General features: G+C 34.1%; 3 protein-coding genes across 10 annotated transcripts; all 3 read left to right on the forward strand.

The window, feature by feature from the left end:
* Positions 1-6,170: 6,170 nt before the first annotated feature.
* On the forward strand, positions 6,171-9,879 carry LOC7463198 (aspartic proteinase-like protein 1). Of its 3 annotated transcripts, none has more exons than XM_052450854.1 (10): positions 6,171-6,662; positions 6,757-6,898; positions 7,077-7,360; positions 7,407-7,634; positions 7,748-7,886; positions 7,967-8,037; positions 8,123-8,222; positions 8,577-8,637; positions 8,726-8,797; positions 9,480-9,879. In XM_052450854.1, exons 1-10 carry the CDS (start codon positions 6,349-6,351, stop codon positions 9,716-9,718), a joined length of 1,650 nt encoding a protein of 549 aa, XP_052306814.1. In that variant the 5' UTR covers positions 6,171-6,348; the 3' UTR covers positions 9,719-9,879. The 3 variants fall into 3 exon arrangements, with proteins under 3 accessions (XP_052306814.1, XP_052306815.1, XP_052306816.1); XM_052450855.1 differs by having other exon boundaries at positions 6,172-6,662; positions 7,077-7,321; XM_052450856.1 differs by having other exon boundaries at positions 6,515-6,662; positions 7,057-7,321.
* A 3,561-nt stretch (positions 9,880-13,440) lies between these two features.
* On the forward strand, positions 13,441-15,657 carry LOC7495136 (heavy metal-associated isoprenylated plant protein 24). Its single transcript, XM_002300998.4, has 2 exons — positions 13,441-14,893; positions 15,051-15,657. Exons 1-2 carry the CDS (start codon positions 14,737-14,739, stop codon positions 15,344-15,346), a joined length of 453 nt encoding a protein of 150 aa, XP_002301034.1. The 5' UTR covers positions 13,441-14,736; the 3' UTR covers positions 15,347-15,657.
* A 1,914-nt stretch (positions 15,658-17,571) lies between these two features.
* Positions 17,572-21,218, forward strand: LOC7495137 (agamous-like MADS-box protein AGL104). Of its 6 annotated transcripts, none has more exons than XM_024595241.2 (12): positions 17,572-17,874; positions 18,724-18,777; positions 18,862-18,918; positions 18,997-19,039; positions 19,229-19,290; positions 19,441-19,462; positions 19,542-19,603; positions 19,746-19,845; positions 19,930-19,980; positions 20,087-20,229; positions 20,412-20,583; positions 20,827-21,218. In XM_024595241.2, exons 1-12 carry the CDS (start codon positions 17,690-17,692, stop codon positions 20,989-20,991), a joined length of 1,116 nt encoding a protein of 371 aa, XP_024451009.2. In that variant the 5' UTR covers positions 17,572-17,689; the 3' UTR covers positions 20,992-21,218. The 6 variants fall into 6 exon arrangements, with proteins under 6 accessions (XP_024451009.2, XP_024451010.2, XP_024451012.2 ...); XM_024595242.2 differs by having other exon boundaries at positions 19,006-19,039; XM_024595244.2 differs by having other exon boundaries at positions 17,573-17,874; positions 19,021-19,039.
* The last annotated feature ends 58 nt before the right edge of the window (positions 21,219-21,276 follow it).

The raw sequence follows: 21,276 nt of genomic DNA on the forward strand, positions 1-21,276 counted from the left end.
CGTTTAAAAATACATCAAGATGATTTTTTTAATTTTTTTTAATTTTTTTTTAATATTTGCGTATCAAAACGATCCAAAAACATTAAAAAATATTAATTTTAAATAAAAAACAAATTTAAAAATATTTAGAAACACGGGTTATACGACTTTCCGAACATAAGGGGCAGCAGAAAGTTTCATTTTTGAGCCAAAATTGATAAGATGATTGATATAAAGGGATCGGTTCGGTGCACGAAAATTGTGCCAAATCCAATTTGAGGTAGCAGAAAAAACGGCCTTTATCAGAGCTAACACGGCAAGAGGGGCAAGCATACTCCTAAACTCTTCAATTCGAAATACACACCACCAATTTAATACACGGGCACCTCTGCTATTGCGTATGTTATCCACATTACTATCCGTATTTACTCGATGCCAACATCATGGCTGTTACAAGCCATAGCCATCCGTTGTTGCTGTCTTCATGACTACCAACCTACTGGGTGGAAAATAGACAGCTTTGGCTGGACGCGAGGTTCTAGGAGTGTTTATCATACCGAACTGGTTTGTACAAAAAAGAAAAGAAAATAAAAGAAGAAAAGTTCAGCTAAATTGGTGGGCAATCCATTGTGGAAATCATCTAAGTCGGCGCAACCCCCATTTCCTACGGTTCTCGGTCCTCATCTTGACAGGAGACACTGCGATATCTGGAGAAGACAGACCATCTGGAGAAGCTGTACATTGTTAGTGCAGTGGTGGTGTGGTGCATGTACGAAATGATGGACCCATAGATTCTGTCCATACTGTTATCCTCCCAAAAATATGGAGCTCCTCAACGAATAAAATTTTGTAAAATGATAATGATGATTACAATAATTCTGTGCGTTCAGTACACATGCAGACCATGAAAAGAACGAAATAAATAGAAGATATGACGAGAATGGTTATCATATAGGATATGAACGAGTCACCGAGCTGATCACCATTCGAAATAACTGACTAATTACGATCAATTTCTCCTAAAATAAGAATTGACATGTCCAGCAAAGTTTTTGAAACTCAAGTAGAGCCTAAGGAAAAAAAATAAAATTCTAGCACTAGCTTTTGGTAGCAGAATTAATCACTGAAAAAGGATCGATCTCACTGCTCGCCAGGTAATAATGACTTGATAATACCTGAATCACCTGCACAACATAATGATGGGACATAGTTCGTTGAATTATATCTCAACGAACTACTCATCATGAAAACTTATCGTACTTGGGTCAATAAATTTTTTTTTTATTAAAGGAAATCCCATTCTCAAAAAACACATTTTATGAGTCCAAGTGAACGAATAAAATTCTGATTATTCTAAACTCTTATAAAAGATGCACGTCCTAATTCAAACTCGAGACCTGCTATGCAGATCTTAAATCTTTTATCATAACGCTACGCTCCTTGGACCTCCTGGATCAATAATGCTAAGGCATGACACACGAAAATTCTTGCCACATGCTGTTCCCAGATCCGCGTACGTTGTCTAAAAGCACAGACAAAAGCCTAACTGGCGAGGAGCTAAAAGTTCAGATACATGCATGACATAGAAACATAGGTTTCAAGAGCCTTATCAAAATAAAATCTATGGAGTCCATTGATTGTAACATCATAGTAATTTGAATCCAAGTCTTAATTATCCCAGAAAACAACAGAGCCTCGATGTAGTAGTTGCCAAGTTCTCAATAGCAATGCCAGTATCACATACACATGAGACAATCGGACAGAAGAAAAAATCCTATTCGTTCCCAAACCACTGATCCCACAGCCATGCAAGCGATGATTTAATGGAAACTGTTTCCAAAGAAGCAATTAAAGATACCATTTTTGTGGCAGTAAAGCTATACTATCCTTGTACTTTAATGATATCTCCGATCGCAAAGGCTAGGTTTGCAGTTTTATGATCATATCATAAACTAAAACCTATCAGCATGGTGGGTTTATGACTAATCTAAGGACCGAGGATCCACATTTAACTTGCTTACACTCAGGTTGCAAGATATTTATAAGCCAATTAAACAGGCAATATTTTTTTTTTTGGGTAAACCGGGGTGTTCGGGTCAGCTTACGCGCACCACAACTAATTCTCGGACTCATTAAACACCTGCAAGTCCAGTAGGCAAATAAGATATCGCGGGAGTAACAGACGTGCACATTGAGACTCGAACCCAGATATCACAGGAGTAACAGACATGCACATTAAAACTCGAACCCAGATAAAAGAGAAAACTTTATCTCTGCGGCTGGGCTACGTGCTAAATAGGCAACTTATATGTACACGTTTTGGGCATAGATAGAAGGAGGAGAGTGAAGTTTCTCCTTCAAAAATTAGAGACTTCTCCTTGCAAGAAATTTCAGAAACGTATATCGGCAAATAAAATATGATTTTCACTGCAAATATCCAATCAAGGTGATTTTGATGACAGGATAAGGATAAGAGGGAGCTGTACAACTTTGATACCGACCACTTTCTCAAAATAAATCAATTTGATTAAGAAATTAAATTGGGTTGGAAGTCAGAGGTCAAAAACTGCCTATTTAATTTGGAATATATAGGAATTGGGAAAATAAATAAGAAGGAATTATAAGTCCATTAAAAGAGAAAGAGAGAGAAAGAGAATTCAACCTCATGGCTAAATGACCAGAGCTAGAGTTAAATAATATATATGTGGTTTTTGAAATTAAATAATATGATTATTAAAAAAACCATATATTAACAATAATAATATAATAAAAAAACAACGACAATGACTAATCAAACAAAAGTAATACTCGCCAATAAATCTTGCTAAATTAAAATAAAATTTTTAAAAATTAATTCAATTTCATCTAGTTAAAAATTTAGATTAATCTATAATCTAGTTAGTCTAGATTAAACCGGTCAAAACACGGTTATTAATTTGTTAACTTTTTATTTGATGTTATTTTAATTATATTTTAAAAATATTTAATTAAAATTAATTCAAGTTAACCCTCTCACGCTATATCCTAAATTTTGGCATGAGCAGACCTAAATCATATTAATTAAGCCCACATAATACAAGGCTGCAGAAGCACACCTAACCATACCAACTCATTAAGTGTGTGATTAATTTTTTTTTAATATATAACTATTTTAAAACATAAATTACACCTCACTAAAACCAAAAAAATTAAATATTTTTTTTAAATACCTTTTAAAAAAAACTCAACAACACCTTACCACAAATAAATAAATTAATTCATATCTATGCAAGTTCGTCGTTACATGAAATAATAATCCTGTGCAGCTGTCTATTCAAGTACCAGGCGCCACCTCGTCTTCTATTGCTCGTTTTGTTTTGGAGGGGATCATCCTGTCTTATCTCTCTTCCATTTACTAATGATAGCGACCGCGCCTGGATCACAGAGCTCTTCCCTGTGATTACTATCCTTTTTAACATTTTAGAAAAGTTTTTATAAGCATATTCCGCGTTATATGATTTGTGCTTTTTCCGCGAGGAGAATAAATCTTTTTTTAAAAAAAAAAAATAAATATACAAGTTTTTAAAAATTATTTTTTAAAAAATCTAATTATAAATTAAAAAGCCTATAAAAAATATTTGTGTCAATACATACAAAAAACAAAATATTAATGTGTTTATTCAACTCGTTTAGTTATAGGTCGAATAATTTTTTTCCTAACGCAAAAAAATTAATGTGTTTGTGTTATTAACATGTTTTTTTACATGAAATATAAAATATAATTGTGAATCACAAAGTTGATGCTTATATATAATAAAATATAATAAAGATCACGTGCATTAATAAAAATATATAAGGTTTCAAACTAGTTTTTAACGTAGCCAGAAAATATAACAATGTTGCGATTACTAAAGTGAAATACTATTTTTTTAGTTTGTGTAGAATAAATTTCCAAAAACAAAAGGTGTAAAGAAAAAAATATTAAAAAAAAATTATAAATGAACAAAAAAAATGGTATAAATAGGTCAAGTACAAAGAATAAAAAAAAGGAAAAACTAAAAGAATTTGGCATGCAAGTTATAATTTTTTTAGACAATACCAGGTATACAGGTTGTTTCAATTTATTTTTTATATGAAAAAATAAAAGTATCATTTAAAAAGCCTATGCAATCATCTCACTAAATAAATTGACAATTATTTATGTAAATAAAAAAATCATTAACAATGACCAATAAAAAAATTGTAAATATGAGATTCTTACTCGATTATATTTACTAAAATTTTTTATTTAAATAAATAAAAGATAAATCCACCATAAATAAATGCAAATGCAAATGAAAATGACTAAATAAACTCACACCATAAAGGATATAACAAAAGTCCGAACACGTTAGAAAAATATAAAAAATGGACACTTGTTGATAAGAAGAAACATATAAAAAAAGATTACAAAAAGTCTCCAATAAACCCGACAGCCAACCCGGGTGAACAAATCAAACACATGACTTAAGATATGAAATTGGGATGACCCCATAAATAGCAAAGTGAAAAAAATACGGGCAAACAAAATATTTGAAAAAAATGCCTTGAAAAAAGTTCAAAGTTGACCCATGCTAATTTTTAAAATTTATGACTCGGGTCATAAAACCAGGGTGACCCCATTAAAAACAAACCTGAAAAAACAAAAAAGCAAGATTCTTTACCATATAAATACTGAGGGAAGAAGTTGAGGAAAAAAGTCAATTAAAAAAACAATGCAAAACAAAACAAATATCAATTAAAATAATTAGGACTAAATTCAACACAAAAACCAACTGAAATTAAATGTTAAGGGAAATTTTATTTTTAAATAAAATTAAATGTTTAGGGATGGAATTGAAAAAAAAAACAAATCAATTAAGAAAATAATTAAAATATAACAATTTTTAAAGAATTGACATTGACATGAAATTCAATGAAAAGAAATGGTCAATGATGGAATTGAAGAAAAAACAAACAAATCAAGAAAATGGATGAAAACCAAAAAAATAGCAATTAAAATAATAAGAATCAAATTTGATAAAAAAAAACTAACAAATTCAAACAATCAGGGATGAAATCGAAAAATAAAATTTAATTTGAAACAATCAATATAAATAAAACAATTGCAGTTAAGAGAAGAAGAACTAGATCAAAAGAAAAAATAAATTAAAGGACTAGTATAATTTTTTACATGGGCAACACACAATCCAAGGAAGAAAAAGAGGGAAAAGTCAATTGACGCCAAACCAGATTTCACTACTATACATGTGCCACCCAAGGAGAAAGAGAACACCGAGACGCATCAAATGATATGACGAAAGCTTGATTTCAACCACCGTTGATAGTTGCACGCGCCGCCCGAAGGTGACAAAATGATTGATGTGTGTCAGGCACGCGTCAACAGCCTTTTTTTATGTGCACAAAACTGAAAATGCCCCCATGGCTAAACAACAATAGCAAAAAAAATCTTATGAAATTACAACCAAACCCTTGAAGCCAAGACTAAATTTTTTGAATGGCAAGTGTAATGAAGTAAATAAAAAAATAAAAGTGCCCTTAGAATTAAATAACAATAACAAAAAAATATTAAAGAAATAACAATTAAGTCCTGAAAGTCAAGGTTAACAAATTTTCATAGTAAAGGTACTCGTATAATTCAACTAAACTGTTTATAATAAAATTGAAATTATCAAATGGTCCGTGGACCAAAGGTTATGATTATTTATTTTTTAAAGACACCTAATATGAATGTTTTCATTATATTATATAAATAATGAATTATGAGTGCGTACTATTTAATTTTATTGAACTGTACATGAAAGAAAAAAATCAACTTTTTCCTTAAATCGCTGTCTAACATGCAGGCCAGGGCCCTACAGTCGATAGGGGTTAATTGAAAAATCTTGAATTTGTGAAAAAAAGAAACCTTTCCTTTCCTTAGCCTCCCAAAAAGGCATAGAGAAGACAGAGGGGCTCATTTCCAGTTGAAAAGAGCACAAAACAAAGAATCCCACGTGTAAACAGCAAACCCCTCCGCTCATTTCTCGACACATCGCTTACGACCCACTTGCGTGTCGCTCTCTCACCGCCCCCTCCCACAAAATTATCATTCCAACTTTTTGACTTTTTTTTGACGCCAGCCCACCTTTTCCACGCCCCCCCCCTACAAATCGTAGGTTTGAACTCTAAAACTCACAAACACCCTACACCCCCACTGCACCCCCAGCGCAAATTAGCACCCACTCCTTTCACTTCACTCACATTCCCTTGTGTTTTGTCCAACTTAAAAATCAAAATCCTCCCTCCCCATTCCTCATCTTCACTCTCTACAGAAACCCAAACTCTTGTATTATTATTATTAATCACACGATGGAGTGTGATCGCGTGGTTGTTTTGGTGGTGGTAGTGGTGCTGCTTTGCTGTCAGTTTGAAGCTTCAATTGGACTCACATTTTCCTCCAAGCTGATACACCGTTTCTCCGACGAGGCTAAATCTATATCGATTTCGCGCAAGGGCAATGCGAGTGGTGATTTGTGGCCGAAACGGTACAGTTTCGAGTACTTTCAATTGTTACTAGGTAACGATTTGAAACGACAGAGAATGAAGCTCGGTTCGCAGAAAAATCAGTTGCTGTTTCCTTCTCAAGGAAGCCAAGCTCTCTTCTTCGGAAACGAACTTGACTGGTCAGTCAAAATTAAAATAATAATAAAAACACTCCTAAATAAATGAATAAATAAATTTCAATATTATTAATTTTAAATGTTCTTTTGTATTTAGGTTGCATTATACATGGATTGATATCGGCACTCCAAACGTGTCGTTTTTAGTTGCATTGGATGCTGGTAGTGATTTGTTATGGGTCCCATGTGATTGTATTCAATGTGCCCCCCTATCTGCCAGTTACTACAATATTTCTCTGGTACGCAATCCATAACTGAATTTTTTTTTTTTTATATGTGTAACTTTACATGTTATCAGAATTTTCAAAATCAAGATTAGGAAAACCAAAAAAAAAAAGAGAGAGAAAATTGGGCAAGAGGTTTATGGTGTTTAATTATTAGAATGATTGATTGGCAGGTGCTCCTGTTATTATGCAGGATAGAGATTTAAGCGAGTATAGTCCATCTTTATCAAGCACAAGCAGGCACTTATCTTGTGATCACCAGTTATGCGAATGGGGTTCGAATTGCAAAAATCCCAAGGATCCCTGCCCTTACATTTTTAACTATGATGATTTCGAAAATACAACGAGTGCTGGGTTTTTGGTTGAGGACAAATTACATTTGGCATCAGTTGGTGATCACACGGCTCGGAAAATGTTGCAGGCTTCTGTTGTTTTAGGGTGCTGTGTTGTTTTAATCTTTTACTCTGGTTCTTCACGGTGATTGGACTTGGAGGTTTTATTGTTTGTTTTTATTGGAATGCAGGTGTGGTAGGAAGCAAGGTGGGAGCTTTTTTGATGGAGCTGCTCCAGATGGTGTTATGGGATTGGGACCTGGAGACATTTCTGTCCCCAGTTTGCTTGCTAAAGCTGGATTAATTCAAAATTGTTTCTCGCTCTGTTTTGACGAGAATGATTCTGGGAGGATTCTTTTTGGTGATAGAGGGCATGCCTCCCAACAGTCAACACCATTTTTGCCAATACAAGGAACTTAGTATGGCAGTTGCACCCACCCTTTTTTAAATGCGTTTTGACTTGTTTTAGATGGCTTGATAATGCTTACTATTCCTGCAATTCTTACTGCAATTAGTTTGTTAATTGTTTCAGTGTTGCTTACTTTGTCGGGGTGGAATCTTATTGTGTTGGTAATTCTTGTCTTAAGAGATCCGGGTTCAAAGCATTGGTTGACAGCGGTTCGTCTTTCACATATCTTCCAAGTGAAGTTTATAATGAACTTGTGTCAGAGGTGCATATTTTAGTCCACGTTTTGCAATATCCAAGTTTTTCTTTTTATCTGGCTAAGGTGTTATTTGTTTCTTGGTGCAGTTTGACAAACAAGTGAACGCTAAAAGAATTAGTTTTCAAGACGGCCTGTGGGACTATTGCTATAATGCCAGGTTAGGGTGAAGAGTTGTTGAAAGTTTGTGAGCTTTTAGCTTGTATCTCAGGAAACTGATTGTTGGGTGTTGTTTTGCTGGACAGTTCACAGGAATTACACGACATTCCCGCCATTCAACTTAAATTCCCAAGGAACCAGAACTTTGTAGTTCATAATCCCACATATTCCATTCCGCACCATCAGGTATGAGCTGATTTAAGCTTTTGATTTATTGGAATCTGAACTTGTGAGACAATGTATCCAAAAAATGTACTGGCTGCAAGGAAGGTAAAGTGAAACTTTCCAGCAAGACAGTTCCCATTGTAAATCTCTAATCTCTTGCGCAGTTAAAAAAGTAATTTCTTCCAATACATGCATTTGGCCTTACTGGAATTATTCAGCTTTACTTTTGAGATTTACTTGACAAATTTTGCTCTGTTCCTTCAGCTTTATGCATAAACTATATGTTCTACCATTTCATTTTTGGCCTGTAATTTTTAGAATTTCATGTGGTTGACTTGCTGCAAAAAACTCATCCCACAATGTTATGTTGTACAGGGATTTACAATGTTCTGTCTAAGTCTCCAGCCAACAGATGGTAGTTACGGTATTATTGGACGTGAGTATGCGCCTCGGCATGTTGGATTTTCTTACTTATTCTCTTTAACCATCATGGTATAGTGACACTGGGTTGACATAAATTGCAGAAAACTTCATGATTGGTTACCGCATGGTTTTTGACATAGAGAATTTGAAATTGGGTTGGTCTAACTCCAGTTGTAAGTATACTGTGATTTTGTTTGGTTTAATTATGGAGAATTCTATTTCATTGTTTTAAAGTATAATGTTTCAAAATACAATGAATCATTGATTCTTAGAATATTCTTACCGGGTTCTTAGTTCAAACTGTGTGTTAGTTCATATAAATTAGTGGATGGAATTCTCTTTAGGGGAGGTTCTGTAAGAAATTCGATGAAATTTCTGTCTTCAGAAGAATTTGTCTTCAGGTTTTGCAATTTTTGTTAGTTAGTGCACACTAAGCAGCTTTATCATATTGTCATTTCAATGCAACTTTGGAAACCTACAAGTCTATTGTGAAATCCACGTGTCCTCGATACTTCAATTGGTAGGAAGTAGCAAGAATCAATGGTGCTGAACCAGAGCCCATTCTTAGCTGTGCTTCAATTCCCCTTAGTCTACTTCAGATCTTACATGAAATTGATTGTGGATTGGGGGCCAGGTAAGGTCCCTGTTCAACTTTTCTTTTTTCCCATGAGTTTTTCAACCATACATCATTCACGTGATGCCGATACAACTGGATTTTACTTCCCTCTCTATGTCCTCCCAGTTTCTATTTCTCTCATTAACTGTCGAATCTGCTTTCAAAGGATTGTCAATACTTCCTCTGTAAACCTAAACTATTTCCATAAAAAAACTGATTCTATTCTGTACTGTCTGCAGGTCAAGATACAAGTGACAGTGCAGATGTGCATCTTGCCCCACCTCCAGACAATAAATCACCAAATCCACTTCCAACAAATGAGCAACAGAGCATCCCTAGGACACCTTCGGTTGCTCCAGCTGTTGCTGGAAGGACTTCCTCTGAATCATCCGCGGCTTCCCTGGTCATTCCATTCCTCCATTTAATGATCTCATTGCTATTGCTACTCGTTAAATGTATGTTTATCTCAACTCTCTAATCATTTTGCTTATCTCTCCTGTCTCTCCTGTATATCCTGTCTATCCTTTTCAAGCTCTCCCAACTTTAAAGGAATTTCATTTTTTCTCCTGGTCACTGTATTGGTGATGGTTGGTGGGAAAGACTCATTTTGATTTAGTGATCTATGTTTTGTTCTGCCCATTTTCTTGTGCATTTATCTATTAGTGCTGATTCTACGTATAGTTATTTGTATTTTCCTAAAATTCCCTTGGTCCAGGTATTGCTAAGGTATTACCGAGAGCGCAGACATTCTGTATGCTTATGAAATAAAACCTGATAGGGCTTATGCTAATGATCCTGGTTAATCTATGGTGATCCAGTGACCTAATTAACCTAGTGATTGGGTTGGCCACTTTTTCCCGTGGAAGGATGGAGACATTTCATCCTTGTATATGTGATTGTGGTATTCAAACAGGTAGTTTGACTAAAGACATCAACTGATAGTTTCACGATCCGGCTTTAGGTGGAATATGATATTATGATTTTTGTTGCTGGTATTAGTAATGTAGGCTAATATCTTTAAATACTCGGCCAATTCTTTGTTGTTAATTAAAAAGGATAAGTAGGGTGATGTTAACATAAGAACCAGGTGGGGAACAATCAGAAATGATGATACACGGAGTAAACAAGTCTTAAATCAATCGAATATGTTTAATACATGAAAGAAACGATTCATAATTTGGTCAACTAAATACCATAATTATTTTTAGTTATTGTTCGACATAGAATTCTTCATCAGAAAGTAGGAAAGTAAGCTGGGGCGGGTTTGAGCAGTTAATGTTTGTGGAAACGGCCTAAAGAAAGTGCTGAACGAATGGCGATGATTCTCAGTGAAGTTGAAATTTTTTTGGGTTTTGTGAAACCACAGACGGGAGCTCTTGTGGTGCAACTGATATATGATGTATTATGATTTGTATACATCCTCGTGCTTTTCCAGTATTTGCTTTGAGCTCATGTCATGTGGATTGCTGCTAAAAGGGCATACTCGTTAACTATAATCGACTTACTTGTAGTTTAGGATTTCGTATTTACTTTTAGAGGCGTAAAGTTCTTCCACTTCGAACCCTTCTCCTTATTCCTTACCTAAAAAAACCATTTTATTGTCGCCTGGTGTTTGATCACATTTGACACAAATTGGATTGGCATTTCACTCGCCATTCCAAGTTCGTAAAAGAGACTATCTTGCACGGGTTATTGGGCAAAACAAATATAATTGATTTACTTTTAGCCTTGTAATCTTGTCTGTGACAGGACTCTTGGACATGGGGCCTTCAGCAGACGAAATTATTTCGCCTGCCAAACTGTTCTTTATTAACCACCACCAAAAGACGTGGAGGATTCGTTGTGTAAAATTATAATGATATGCTCTAACAAAACATTGCGGATTCACTAGTTTTTTTTTCCCTTCCCATTATATATTTTGATTTTGTCTTTATAGGATCAAATTGAAAACTAATTTAAATAAAATTTTTAGAAAATAATAATATTAAAAGACAAGAAATCACAGAAGAGGAAATGAATGTCTTTTGAGTAAAATGGACATTGTGAAATTATACTTTTCAAGTTACAAATATCAGATCCTTTTGATTTTCAAAGTTTTTTTAAAACATTAATTTTAGTTTAATTTTTATTTTATTTCTCAGTTCATGAATTAAAAGAGAATGAAAATCACTGGATTTCAGCAGTAGAGAGAAAATCAGCATTGATATCGATTTTGGTTGTCAAAATAGTTGATTTTGATGTCTATGTGTTCCATTTAGGGAGGAAAGTTCTACTTAGGTTTTTTTCACATTTAAATTGTCTAAAAAACCAAATCTAAGCTTGGAAAAACTTTTGGTTTTAGATTGATTTTGAGTTTTTGTTCAGTTTTTTAGATTTGTTAAGGTCATTAATGGGTTTATCAAGGTGTTTAGATTGATTTTTTAGGTTTTTTGGATTAAAAAATGAGTATGAACAATTCAACCCCCCCCCCCCCCCCCCCCCAATTCAACCCCTCCTTTTTTTTCTTTGCATTTCCCTCATTTTTCCTTTCAGTTTTATCATTTGAATTCTTAATTTCATCCTTAGATTTTTTTTTTAACAATTGACCAGGATGATTTTAGACTAGCCAAGTCAATCGAATCACGTCGAGACAACTCTCACATGATTTAATTTTAAACTCAGGCTAGGGAAAGAATTGGGGTGATAAGTTAATTTTTTGTCAATCTCATCCTCCTTTTTTATCAATTTTATCCTCGTACTTTTTATATTAGTCAACTGAGTTCCGTCTAAACTAGCCAAGTCTATTGTGTCATATCGGAACAACTCCTACTTAGTTTAATTTTAAACCCGGGTTAGACAAAAAGTTGGGTTGAGATTTTATTTTCCTCTCAATTTCATCGTTTGATTAGAATGTTTTTGGATCAACCAAGTTGATGGAGTCACGTTAGGTCAACTTTCACATGATTTAATTTTAAACCCGAGTTAGATAAAAAGTTGCGTTGAGATTTTATTTTCCTCTCAATTTCATCGTTTGATTGGAATGTTTTTGGATCAACCAAGTTGATGTAGTTACATTAGATCAACTTTCATATGATTTAATTTTAAACTCAAGTTAGACAAGAAGTCGGGTAAAAAAATTTCAAAATTGACTTGCCAATTTCAAATTTAATAATAATATTAAATAATTTTTTATAACTAATATTTTTTTTTATTATATTTAAAAAAATAAATTAATCCAACCCGTAAAATAATGCATATGAACTAGTATACTAGGGAAAAAGTTGGGTTAAGATTTTCGCTGTTTTTGTTTGTTTCCTTGTCTACAATATCATGAATTCTGCCTTTTCTCCTTTCCTACTCATGATCGATGGATTTTACAAAAGAGATTGGTTCAAGTTTTAGATATAAAGTTAAGAATTCATAACCCTGGACATTTTCTTTTTGCTTTTATCTTATTAACAGGGTATTAATTTTATAATTGTACAGTTAATCAAGTTTGCTATTTGATGAAAAGGCTTAAGTAATTTTTAAATTTGAAATTATTAAATTATCTTATATAAAAAATATTATGTTTTGATTCTGTTATATATTATTTTAATAAAGATAATAAATTGATAAATATTAAATATAATATAAATTATATAAAAATATTTGAATGATTTAGAGAAAATTAATCATTCTAGATCAATTTTAAAAAAGTATTAGGTGACGGAATGTGTTATTATTATTTTAATAATAATAATAATAATAATAATAAGAGTTTCATAATATGCAACGTTTTCTTGAAGACAAGTCACTGACAGATTTATCTATATTTTCCGAGATTTATCATTTAGCAAACTTGATTAACATTATATCTAAAACTAATATCTAAAACCTTATTAATTTTTATAAAATGCAACGAATTCTGCCTTTTCTCCTTTCCCACTCATTCCTCTGCTCCCTACAACCGTAATCCAGATGAAACGTACGGTTGCAATACCAATCATTTTTTTTTTTTTGAAAAGCATGGCACACAGCAAAAACTGCCAATGTGTTTGAAAAGTATTTTTAAAAAAATTTATTTTTTTATTTTAAATTAATATATTTTTGATATTTTTAAATTATTTTGATATGCTGATCTTAAAAATAATTTTTAAAAAATAAAAAATATTATTATTATATTTTTATAATTACAAAATACTTTAAAAAATAACCATAACCAAACTCATATTTTTTTTATAATCGCTCTTTATAGCTAACCCTATCATGCTGTTAGGGAGAAAAAGGGAAACTGAATAATTTTCCATATATTAACCTTAAGATCGTGCTTTGCTTTTATAATACTGACCTTTTAGCCGGGTGCCATCTGTCTCCGTCGGGGAATTTCTTTATTCTTTTATCTCCTTTCCCCACATCCCCCCCGGCAGCCCCACCGACCAATTACAGATCAATTCTCCAATCAATCAAGCAATTCAGTAGTGGACAATAACCAGTAAACAACACTCCTTTCAAACAGGCTCATCCAAGCTACCATATCCTCTATGTTTGTATTTTTGCCTCACGTGGAACCCTACTTAGCCAATAGATTCCCACCTGGACACGTGTCGCACGGAACGTGGCATCTGATGGTGCCGTGCAATACTAGACGACCCCATTATTAAATGCATGCGAATTCAGAGTCTTTTCCTTGAAATTTGAATGCATGTCTTCATTTTGATCGGCTTTTCTTACTGTTGCTTTATCTCTCGTGCACCCTGCAAGGAGACGAACTCCGGACCCAAGCATGCATGCAAAGATTTGGATTTTGGAGATTCACTCAAAGCCACCCATTCACTCCTCCTCCCTTTGATGCCGCCTGTGATGAAGAAGAAGCTTTTATCAAGGCGTTGGTTTAATTTTATGAGATATCTATGCATGTCTATCTACTTGTTTTGTATATATTCATTGTATATATACTCTTAATTATATTATGGCCTTTTTTTTTAATCTGTTTAGCTAAAGCACTGTGGTTTATTTTAATTTAAATATATTTAATCTGTCTAAGAGTAAACAAATTAGTTATCGAAGATCGCTTTCACTTAGCGGATTAAGACAACAGCTGCCAAAAATATCAAGCAACTTTAATTTAAATATAAATAAAAGAGTAATAAATGAGTAGCCTTCAAAATCTTCTTCCTTAATTATGTGTCTTAATTTTAATTAACAAGAGAATCCACGCGGTCTAGCTAGCTTGGGAGGAAGTTTCTTGCAGGTTCTAGTGTAGAACCCACGTTTTGTGTTTTTGCCTAGATTTTTTTTCTTATTTTTTATATTTTTTCTTTTGGACCTATATATGTATCAGTTGGTTACTACATATATAATATATAGCACTGGAGTTAATACTATCCTCTCGTCAATACTTATCATCATCCTTCCTCCACCCCTTGTACTCTGTCTCATGCATTTCTCTTGATACACAATATTTGAAACGAATTAAAATCAGATATATCGACCATTAATTACATTATTTTCTAGAGTGAGAAAAAGAAACACAGAATGGGAGTTGCAGGAACTTTGGAGTATTTCTCTGATTTACTGAGCAATCTCAAGAGAAGAAGGAAAAAGAAGCAGATGCAAACGGTAGCTCTCAAAGTCAGGATGGACTGCGAGGGCTGTGAACGCAAGGTTAAGAGTGTCCTCTCCGGAGTTAAGGGTAGGTAGTTATCTGTGCATAGATTGATCTTGTCTTCTCTCTAGCTACGTATACATGATGCATCTTTGTTGTAACCTTTTCTGTATGTTAAATCTCTGCGTTCTTTTCACGGGACTAAACAAATTGAGCTTCCTCCAAAAATATGTCCTTCTTTCAGGTGTTAAATCTGTGGGCGTAGACATGAAGCAACAAAAGGTGACTGTGACTGGGAACGTAGAGCCAAAGAAAGTGTTGAAGGCAGCTCAATCAACAAAGAAGAAGGTAGAGATGTGGCCTTATGTGCCATACACTTTAGTGGCACACCCCTATGTTTCACAGGCTTATGACAAGAAAGCACCTCCGAATCATGTTAGAGCAATTCCGGTCACAGCCACTATCAGCGAGACCACCATGGACGATAACTACACCAACATGTTTAGCGATGAGAACCCCAATGCCTGCTCCATCATGTAATATTATATGGAGTACTGTAGAATAAAATGTAAAGTTGAAGGGTAATTAAATTAATCGGGATATTTGGTGTTGATAATCTTGTTTACTAAATTCTGTCGAGTATTTGTTGTGGATACGTGGAGGTTTCGATATGGCCAATATAGTAGATGAAAGAGTATGGATCCATCATCCATGGTTATGCGACAGCTACTTCTGTATAATTTATGTAGTGGTGTTTTTTTTTCCTTCCTTTTTTGCTGTGATTGACATTTCCATGATGCTAAGGCACTTCTTTTACGTTTATGGGCAGATGTATCGGCCTTTTCTGGTCACCATGCATAGACTATATATAAATATCTTCCTCCTCCTAATTAATTACAAGGGTTCACTTGATGGATATATCTCAGGAACGCCAGAGAAAGGAAACGAGACTGCTGGCTGCCGCAACTCTGTCTAATTTGGTTTAATTATCCGCAAAAGTGACAAAAATGTTTAGTGAAGATTTTAAAAATTAGTTGCTTAATTTTGAGAGTACTGGACTGTGATTTGTTTTTTTTTTTAAAATAAAAAAATATATTAGCTTTCACTTTAAAATCATGGAATATGATGCATTTTGAGATGAAAAGGTAACAAAAACAATCTTAAATATTTTAAAATTAACCAATCTCAATCTTTTTTCTATTACATATAATTATTAATTATATAATTAAAAACCTTAAATATCTTTAAATCAAATAAATTTAATTATGTTTTTTTTAAATCATTTTCAAGCAATTCATATTTTAGTTTTTTTTTTTAATTTTAATTTAAGTTATGTTTTTAATGATAATTTTAATTCAAATAGAACACGATAGTAAATTGCTAAACAATTAAAGCAATATTTTCAATCCGACACTATCACAATAATTTTGACACCAAACAGCTTGATGTGTATATCTTACAACATGACAGACATAACACATCACATCAAACACAACAAGGCCAAAACACATTATTAAATTCGTGGCTTCTTGGTGTAGCAAGGATTCAATATCAAAAGGCCAGTTACGAATTGGTATACTAGAACTCTAAATCCTCTGGCGCTCGAGCAAAAGATGATCCAATCTATGCCAGTTACGAATTTATGGGTTCGGATAAGAGTGATTATTAGAGAATAATATAAATTATATCTTGGAATTTTATTTAATAATTTAAGTTATTGGGTTGAGATGATTCTTTGACATAGTATCAGAATCTTGATGACCAAGTGGTCTTGAGTTCGAATCTTACCATTCCTATTTATTTGATAAAAAAATTAAGCACAAGGTAATGTGGGCATGTATAAGTTTCAAGCCCAAAGAACTTTTACTTGAGGGGATGTGTTAGAAAATAATATAAATCATATCTTGAGATATTACCTAATAGCTTAAGTTATAAAATTAAAATGGTTTTTTAACAGTGCCCTAACAGGTTTTATCAATTTACACAAAACAAAAGGCTAACAGCCCGAAGATCATATGCTGGCCCCAACAACCGAGACATGGATGATAAAGCTGCAGAAGAGTGCGAGCGTCGCAGTTTAGCTACCATATCATAAGATATTGAGTCCAAAAACTCCAATCCCCAAGAAGTCCACATATATGGATTGTTTCAGTTGATAATTCAGTGAATCCTGAGAAACTTGTTCTGGTATATCCATGTCGCACTTTGTTATTAGGCGAGCACGTTTCTGCTCTCATGGGAAAGGAACACAAATCAAACAACACAGACAGATAAAGCCATAACTTGGCCTTAATTCGGAGTTGGAACTTGGCAACTAAAATCCCAAATGGGACGTCCAGTTTAATAAGCAACTACGTGCTTAGATATATTATGATTTTTTGGCCACTTTGGTATTTACTCGTATTGTTGGATCATCATGAGATGCGATAATGAGTTAATTGACGGTTTGGTTTAGAGAACAATATTTAGCTCTTAAATTACTGGTAATCAGAGTAAAGGGGAGCATTTTGAGGCTTTATATCAAATACCGACAAAACCAAATCTTGATTGCAACCACCAGAATAGCAAGGCGCCTATGCTAGCTAGAGACAACTGAACCTCATCAACCACTAAATCTTCGCAGTTCTATGACCCCTTCTTTTACAGAACCCTCAATCTTCGTCCATTTTATGATCTTCTACCTCTCTCTCACACACACAGAGGTAAATAACAGCCCTTGTTTGACTTTAAGGCTCTTCTTGTCCATGTATTTATATATATATCTATAGAGAGAGAGCCATGCACATCTCTCTTATTCTAAAAATAACCAATTAAAGCGATTCAAAGAAGATTCAGCATTCCTTTTTTTGCGACTTTGCGTACATAAAGGAGACAGATCAAGAAATGGGTCGTGTTAAGCTGGAGATCAAGAGAATAGAAAACAACACCAATCGACAGGTTACGTTTTCAAAACGAAGGAATGGACTCATTAAGAAGGCATATGAGCTTTCCGTCCTTTGTGACATTGATATTGCTCTTATCATGTTCTCTCCCTCTGGCCGTCTTAGTCACTTTTCTGGCAAAAAGAGGTGATGCAGCCTATGCCTTTTCATCATTTCCTTACGTAGATAACTCCAAGTCCTTTGCTTTTGTTATTAGCCCTTTTCATTCATAATAATCGTGATTTTGTTACATTTCTTGATTGCCTAGCTCATCATAGTTTGCCATAAAATTGTCAATGCTCTTAACATATATTTTGATTATAAAGGCATTTCTATAAACAGGTGATTGTCCAGAATCGGTTTTAATTATGTCAAAAGGCCAGGAAATATTATCAGATTATCCCTATCAATATTGGTTTATTTAACGTGATCAATCCTAGCTAGCTCATGCAATTTTCTCTTAGCTTGAGAAATCCCAAGCACAATGGTGACACATGCATTTCAGAAAAAACTCAAGCTTGGTAAAATTGTTGTGATTATTAGCAGTACTGACAATTGTAAAAGTGAATAACCTTATTAGGGATTAATGAGGATCTCTGGGTAGACTTATAAACAATATTCTTGGCCCTGCATAATGGGTGCGGAATTGATGGTCTACTGCTGCTCTGCTTGAAGCATGCAGGAATTCGATTTTTGGAACTATTCATGTTAAGTAGAGTACACTTTCACCCCTATCGATTCATTAATATTCCACTTTTCTCCTCGTAGCTGTTTATCGTTTTCTAATATTACCCCTATGGTTTCAAGATTTCTTCAGTGTTTTCGATATTCCACCATTAAATAGCTAACAAAAAATCTAATAAAACTCACTTTTTTTTTATCATATACTTTTGCATGTATTCATCTCCATCTGTAGTTCTACTCCACGATTTTCATTTTCTTCTTCGAACCATCTTTTTCGTTGCTGTAATTTTATTTGCCATGTTGGATAATCAGGATTGAGGATGTGCTAGCTCGTCTCGTTAATCTCCCTGACCAAGAAAGACAACTGTACGATTTTATAAAGAGAGATTATGTGCTAAATTTATTGTTTTTCTTTCTTTATAGTTACTAAGTCTAACATATATATCACAGTATTCTTTTTTCGCTTTGCAGTGCTATAGTTTTTCCTGAACAAGGCCAACATCAACGGTATGCTTAGCCATGCCGAGTCTCTTTGTTTTATCTCTTTTCCTTTTTGTTTGTATGGTTAATACTGCCTGATTGAAGTTTTTTTAGTTTCTCTTGTTGCAGTGATATTCAGAACAAAGAGGTAATTGAGTAATTATAAATTTCTTAGTTAACATTCTATTGCCATTTTTTTCTTGTTTGTGTTTTGTGCACTCAAGTCCCATCCAAAAAGGGAAAAGAAAAACTAGAGGACGGGGAAGAGGGGGGATCTCAGTTTTATTGCACGGAGATTTTGAGTATTTTCAATTAAGTTATGCATTATCCGGTGCAGTATTTGTTTAGGACACTACAACAGCTTAGGAACGAGAGTGATATCGCCCTTCAACTTTCCAAGTTTGTCTACTCATATCTCCATTTCTCTTTATATTCTCTCTCTCTGGTTTTTTTAATTTTTCATGATTTGTTTGTGACAACTTAATCTTTCTTCTTCTTCTTCTTCTTCTTCTAATGTTCCTAAACGATGCACTTCCATTCCTTGGAAAGCCCAACAGCAATTAACTCGGAGGTTGAGATAAGGAATACCCTTTTTATCAGTCAAAACATTTTTTTAATGTTGCCAACTTAGTTAACGATTTTCACTGCAGGAACTCCAGCATGAAATTGCAAGGTTACTGCAGCGACTTCAACTAGCAGAGGAACAGATAAGGTTAGGATCAATTAAATAAAAACAATATATATATATAAATAAAAACAAGAAGAAGAAGGGTACGTAGTTCTCCATTCTTATTCTTGCCTTTTTTTGTTCTAAACTTACCTGCAAGTGAACTTCATTGGTCCTAAAACCGTAGGATATATGAGCCAGACCCGATAAAATTCACGTCCATGGGGGAGCTAGAATCATGCGACAAACGTCTTGTTGACACCCTATCACGTGTCATGCAAAGAAAGGTTGGAAGAACTAATTTATACTTATTTGTTAATTACCCTTTTAATTTATAATTTTCAAAATGAGTCTGGTTTGTGGTGTTACAGGAATATCTCCTGAGCAACCATCTATCTTCATTTAATCCATCAAGACTAGAGGTAATTTACTTACTTATAATTAGATATGCTAAGTAACTAAAATGTAGGCATGAAAGAGATTTTTACGAGTGAAATATTGAACTCAAACACATGGATCGATTCACAGCATGGGTTGCCAACCAGCTCTTTCAATAATGATATGGTAAATTGGTTGCCTGATGCTGGTAGCGACCATGCCGAAATCTTGCACCATGGAGCTCACAACCACGCCCAAATCTTCAATGCTTCTACTCCCCTGAACGCTTTAAGGTTTTAATTCCGCACTTCATTATTTCCTTGAATTAATGCAAATAACTAAGATATTGTTCTAGATGGGCTAGACTATAGTTGAAAACTATTTACTTCCTCGTTTATACTAGTAATAAGTTTGTTTTAGAATTAACTTTCCCAAGTCAACAAAATTAAGCCAGAGATTCTTCTACCGTGTGCAGGAATCTTTCATCCACAATGTATGATTCATTGTTGCAAGGAAGTCACTCAAATGCAGAGGCACACAACTTCAGGGAGTGGCCTGGTGATGGAAACTTTCCACAGTGGCCACCATATAATTCAACGGTGCTCCACTCCAACCCCATGTCACCTTCCTTATACTCTCAAATTCAGGTTCTTTTCTAACATAGATAGGTTCGAAAGAACATAGTAGTATCCAGTTTATAATTATGGACCTGGCATCATCAGCTGTTTTCCCCCCCAATATCACTATCTTTTCGCTTCTCTCATTTTTAAGAAACACAAGTGAAAACATTGATGCAAAAACCAGATTAAAGAGAGTTTTATTCTTCTTCTTCTTCTAAGAATTCTGGAAAACATTGCAATTGATAATGGAAAAAATGATGATGCAACCAGCATGAAATGGTGGGACCAAATATTCCAGATATGATGCCACGTGAGCAGGTGGAGATTCCAATCAGCAGCCCCCATCTACAGGTGGAAAATGATGGCGCAAGCTATGAGGACAACAAAGTACCTCGACTTGATGATCAAGAGCACCAGACAATCTTCGAATTGTAAGGTTAATTTCAGAAACTTTTAACGCAAGGAAATACATGTAAAGCAAGCAGTGCTATCAATGTTTGCCCAAGGTCGTGGATTCTGCATACAGTTTGTTTTATATCTAAACTAGTGTTGTGACTTGCATAGTTATCGACCTTGTCCTCTTTATAGTTTGTGTAGTTCGTGTGTAATAGAAATCGATTCGGTTTCTGTTCAATAATGGAATATTACCTGCTGTCTATCAATTTGCGTTTCTGACAGTTTCTATTTCATTACGCAAGTACTATTGTATAATTTCTGTGA

Source organism: Populus trichocarpa, chromosome 2 (genome assembly GCF_000002775.5).
Source record: "Populus trichocarpa isolate Nisqually-1 chromosome 2, P.trichocarpa_v4.1, whole genome shotgun sequence".
In the NCBI taxonomy this organism is placed as follows: Eukaryota; Viridiplantae; Streptophyta; class Magnoliopsida; order Malpighiales; family Salicaceae; genus Populus; species Populus trichocarpa.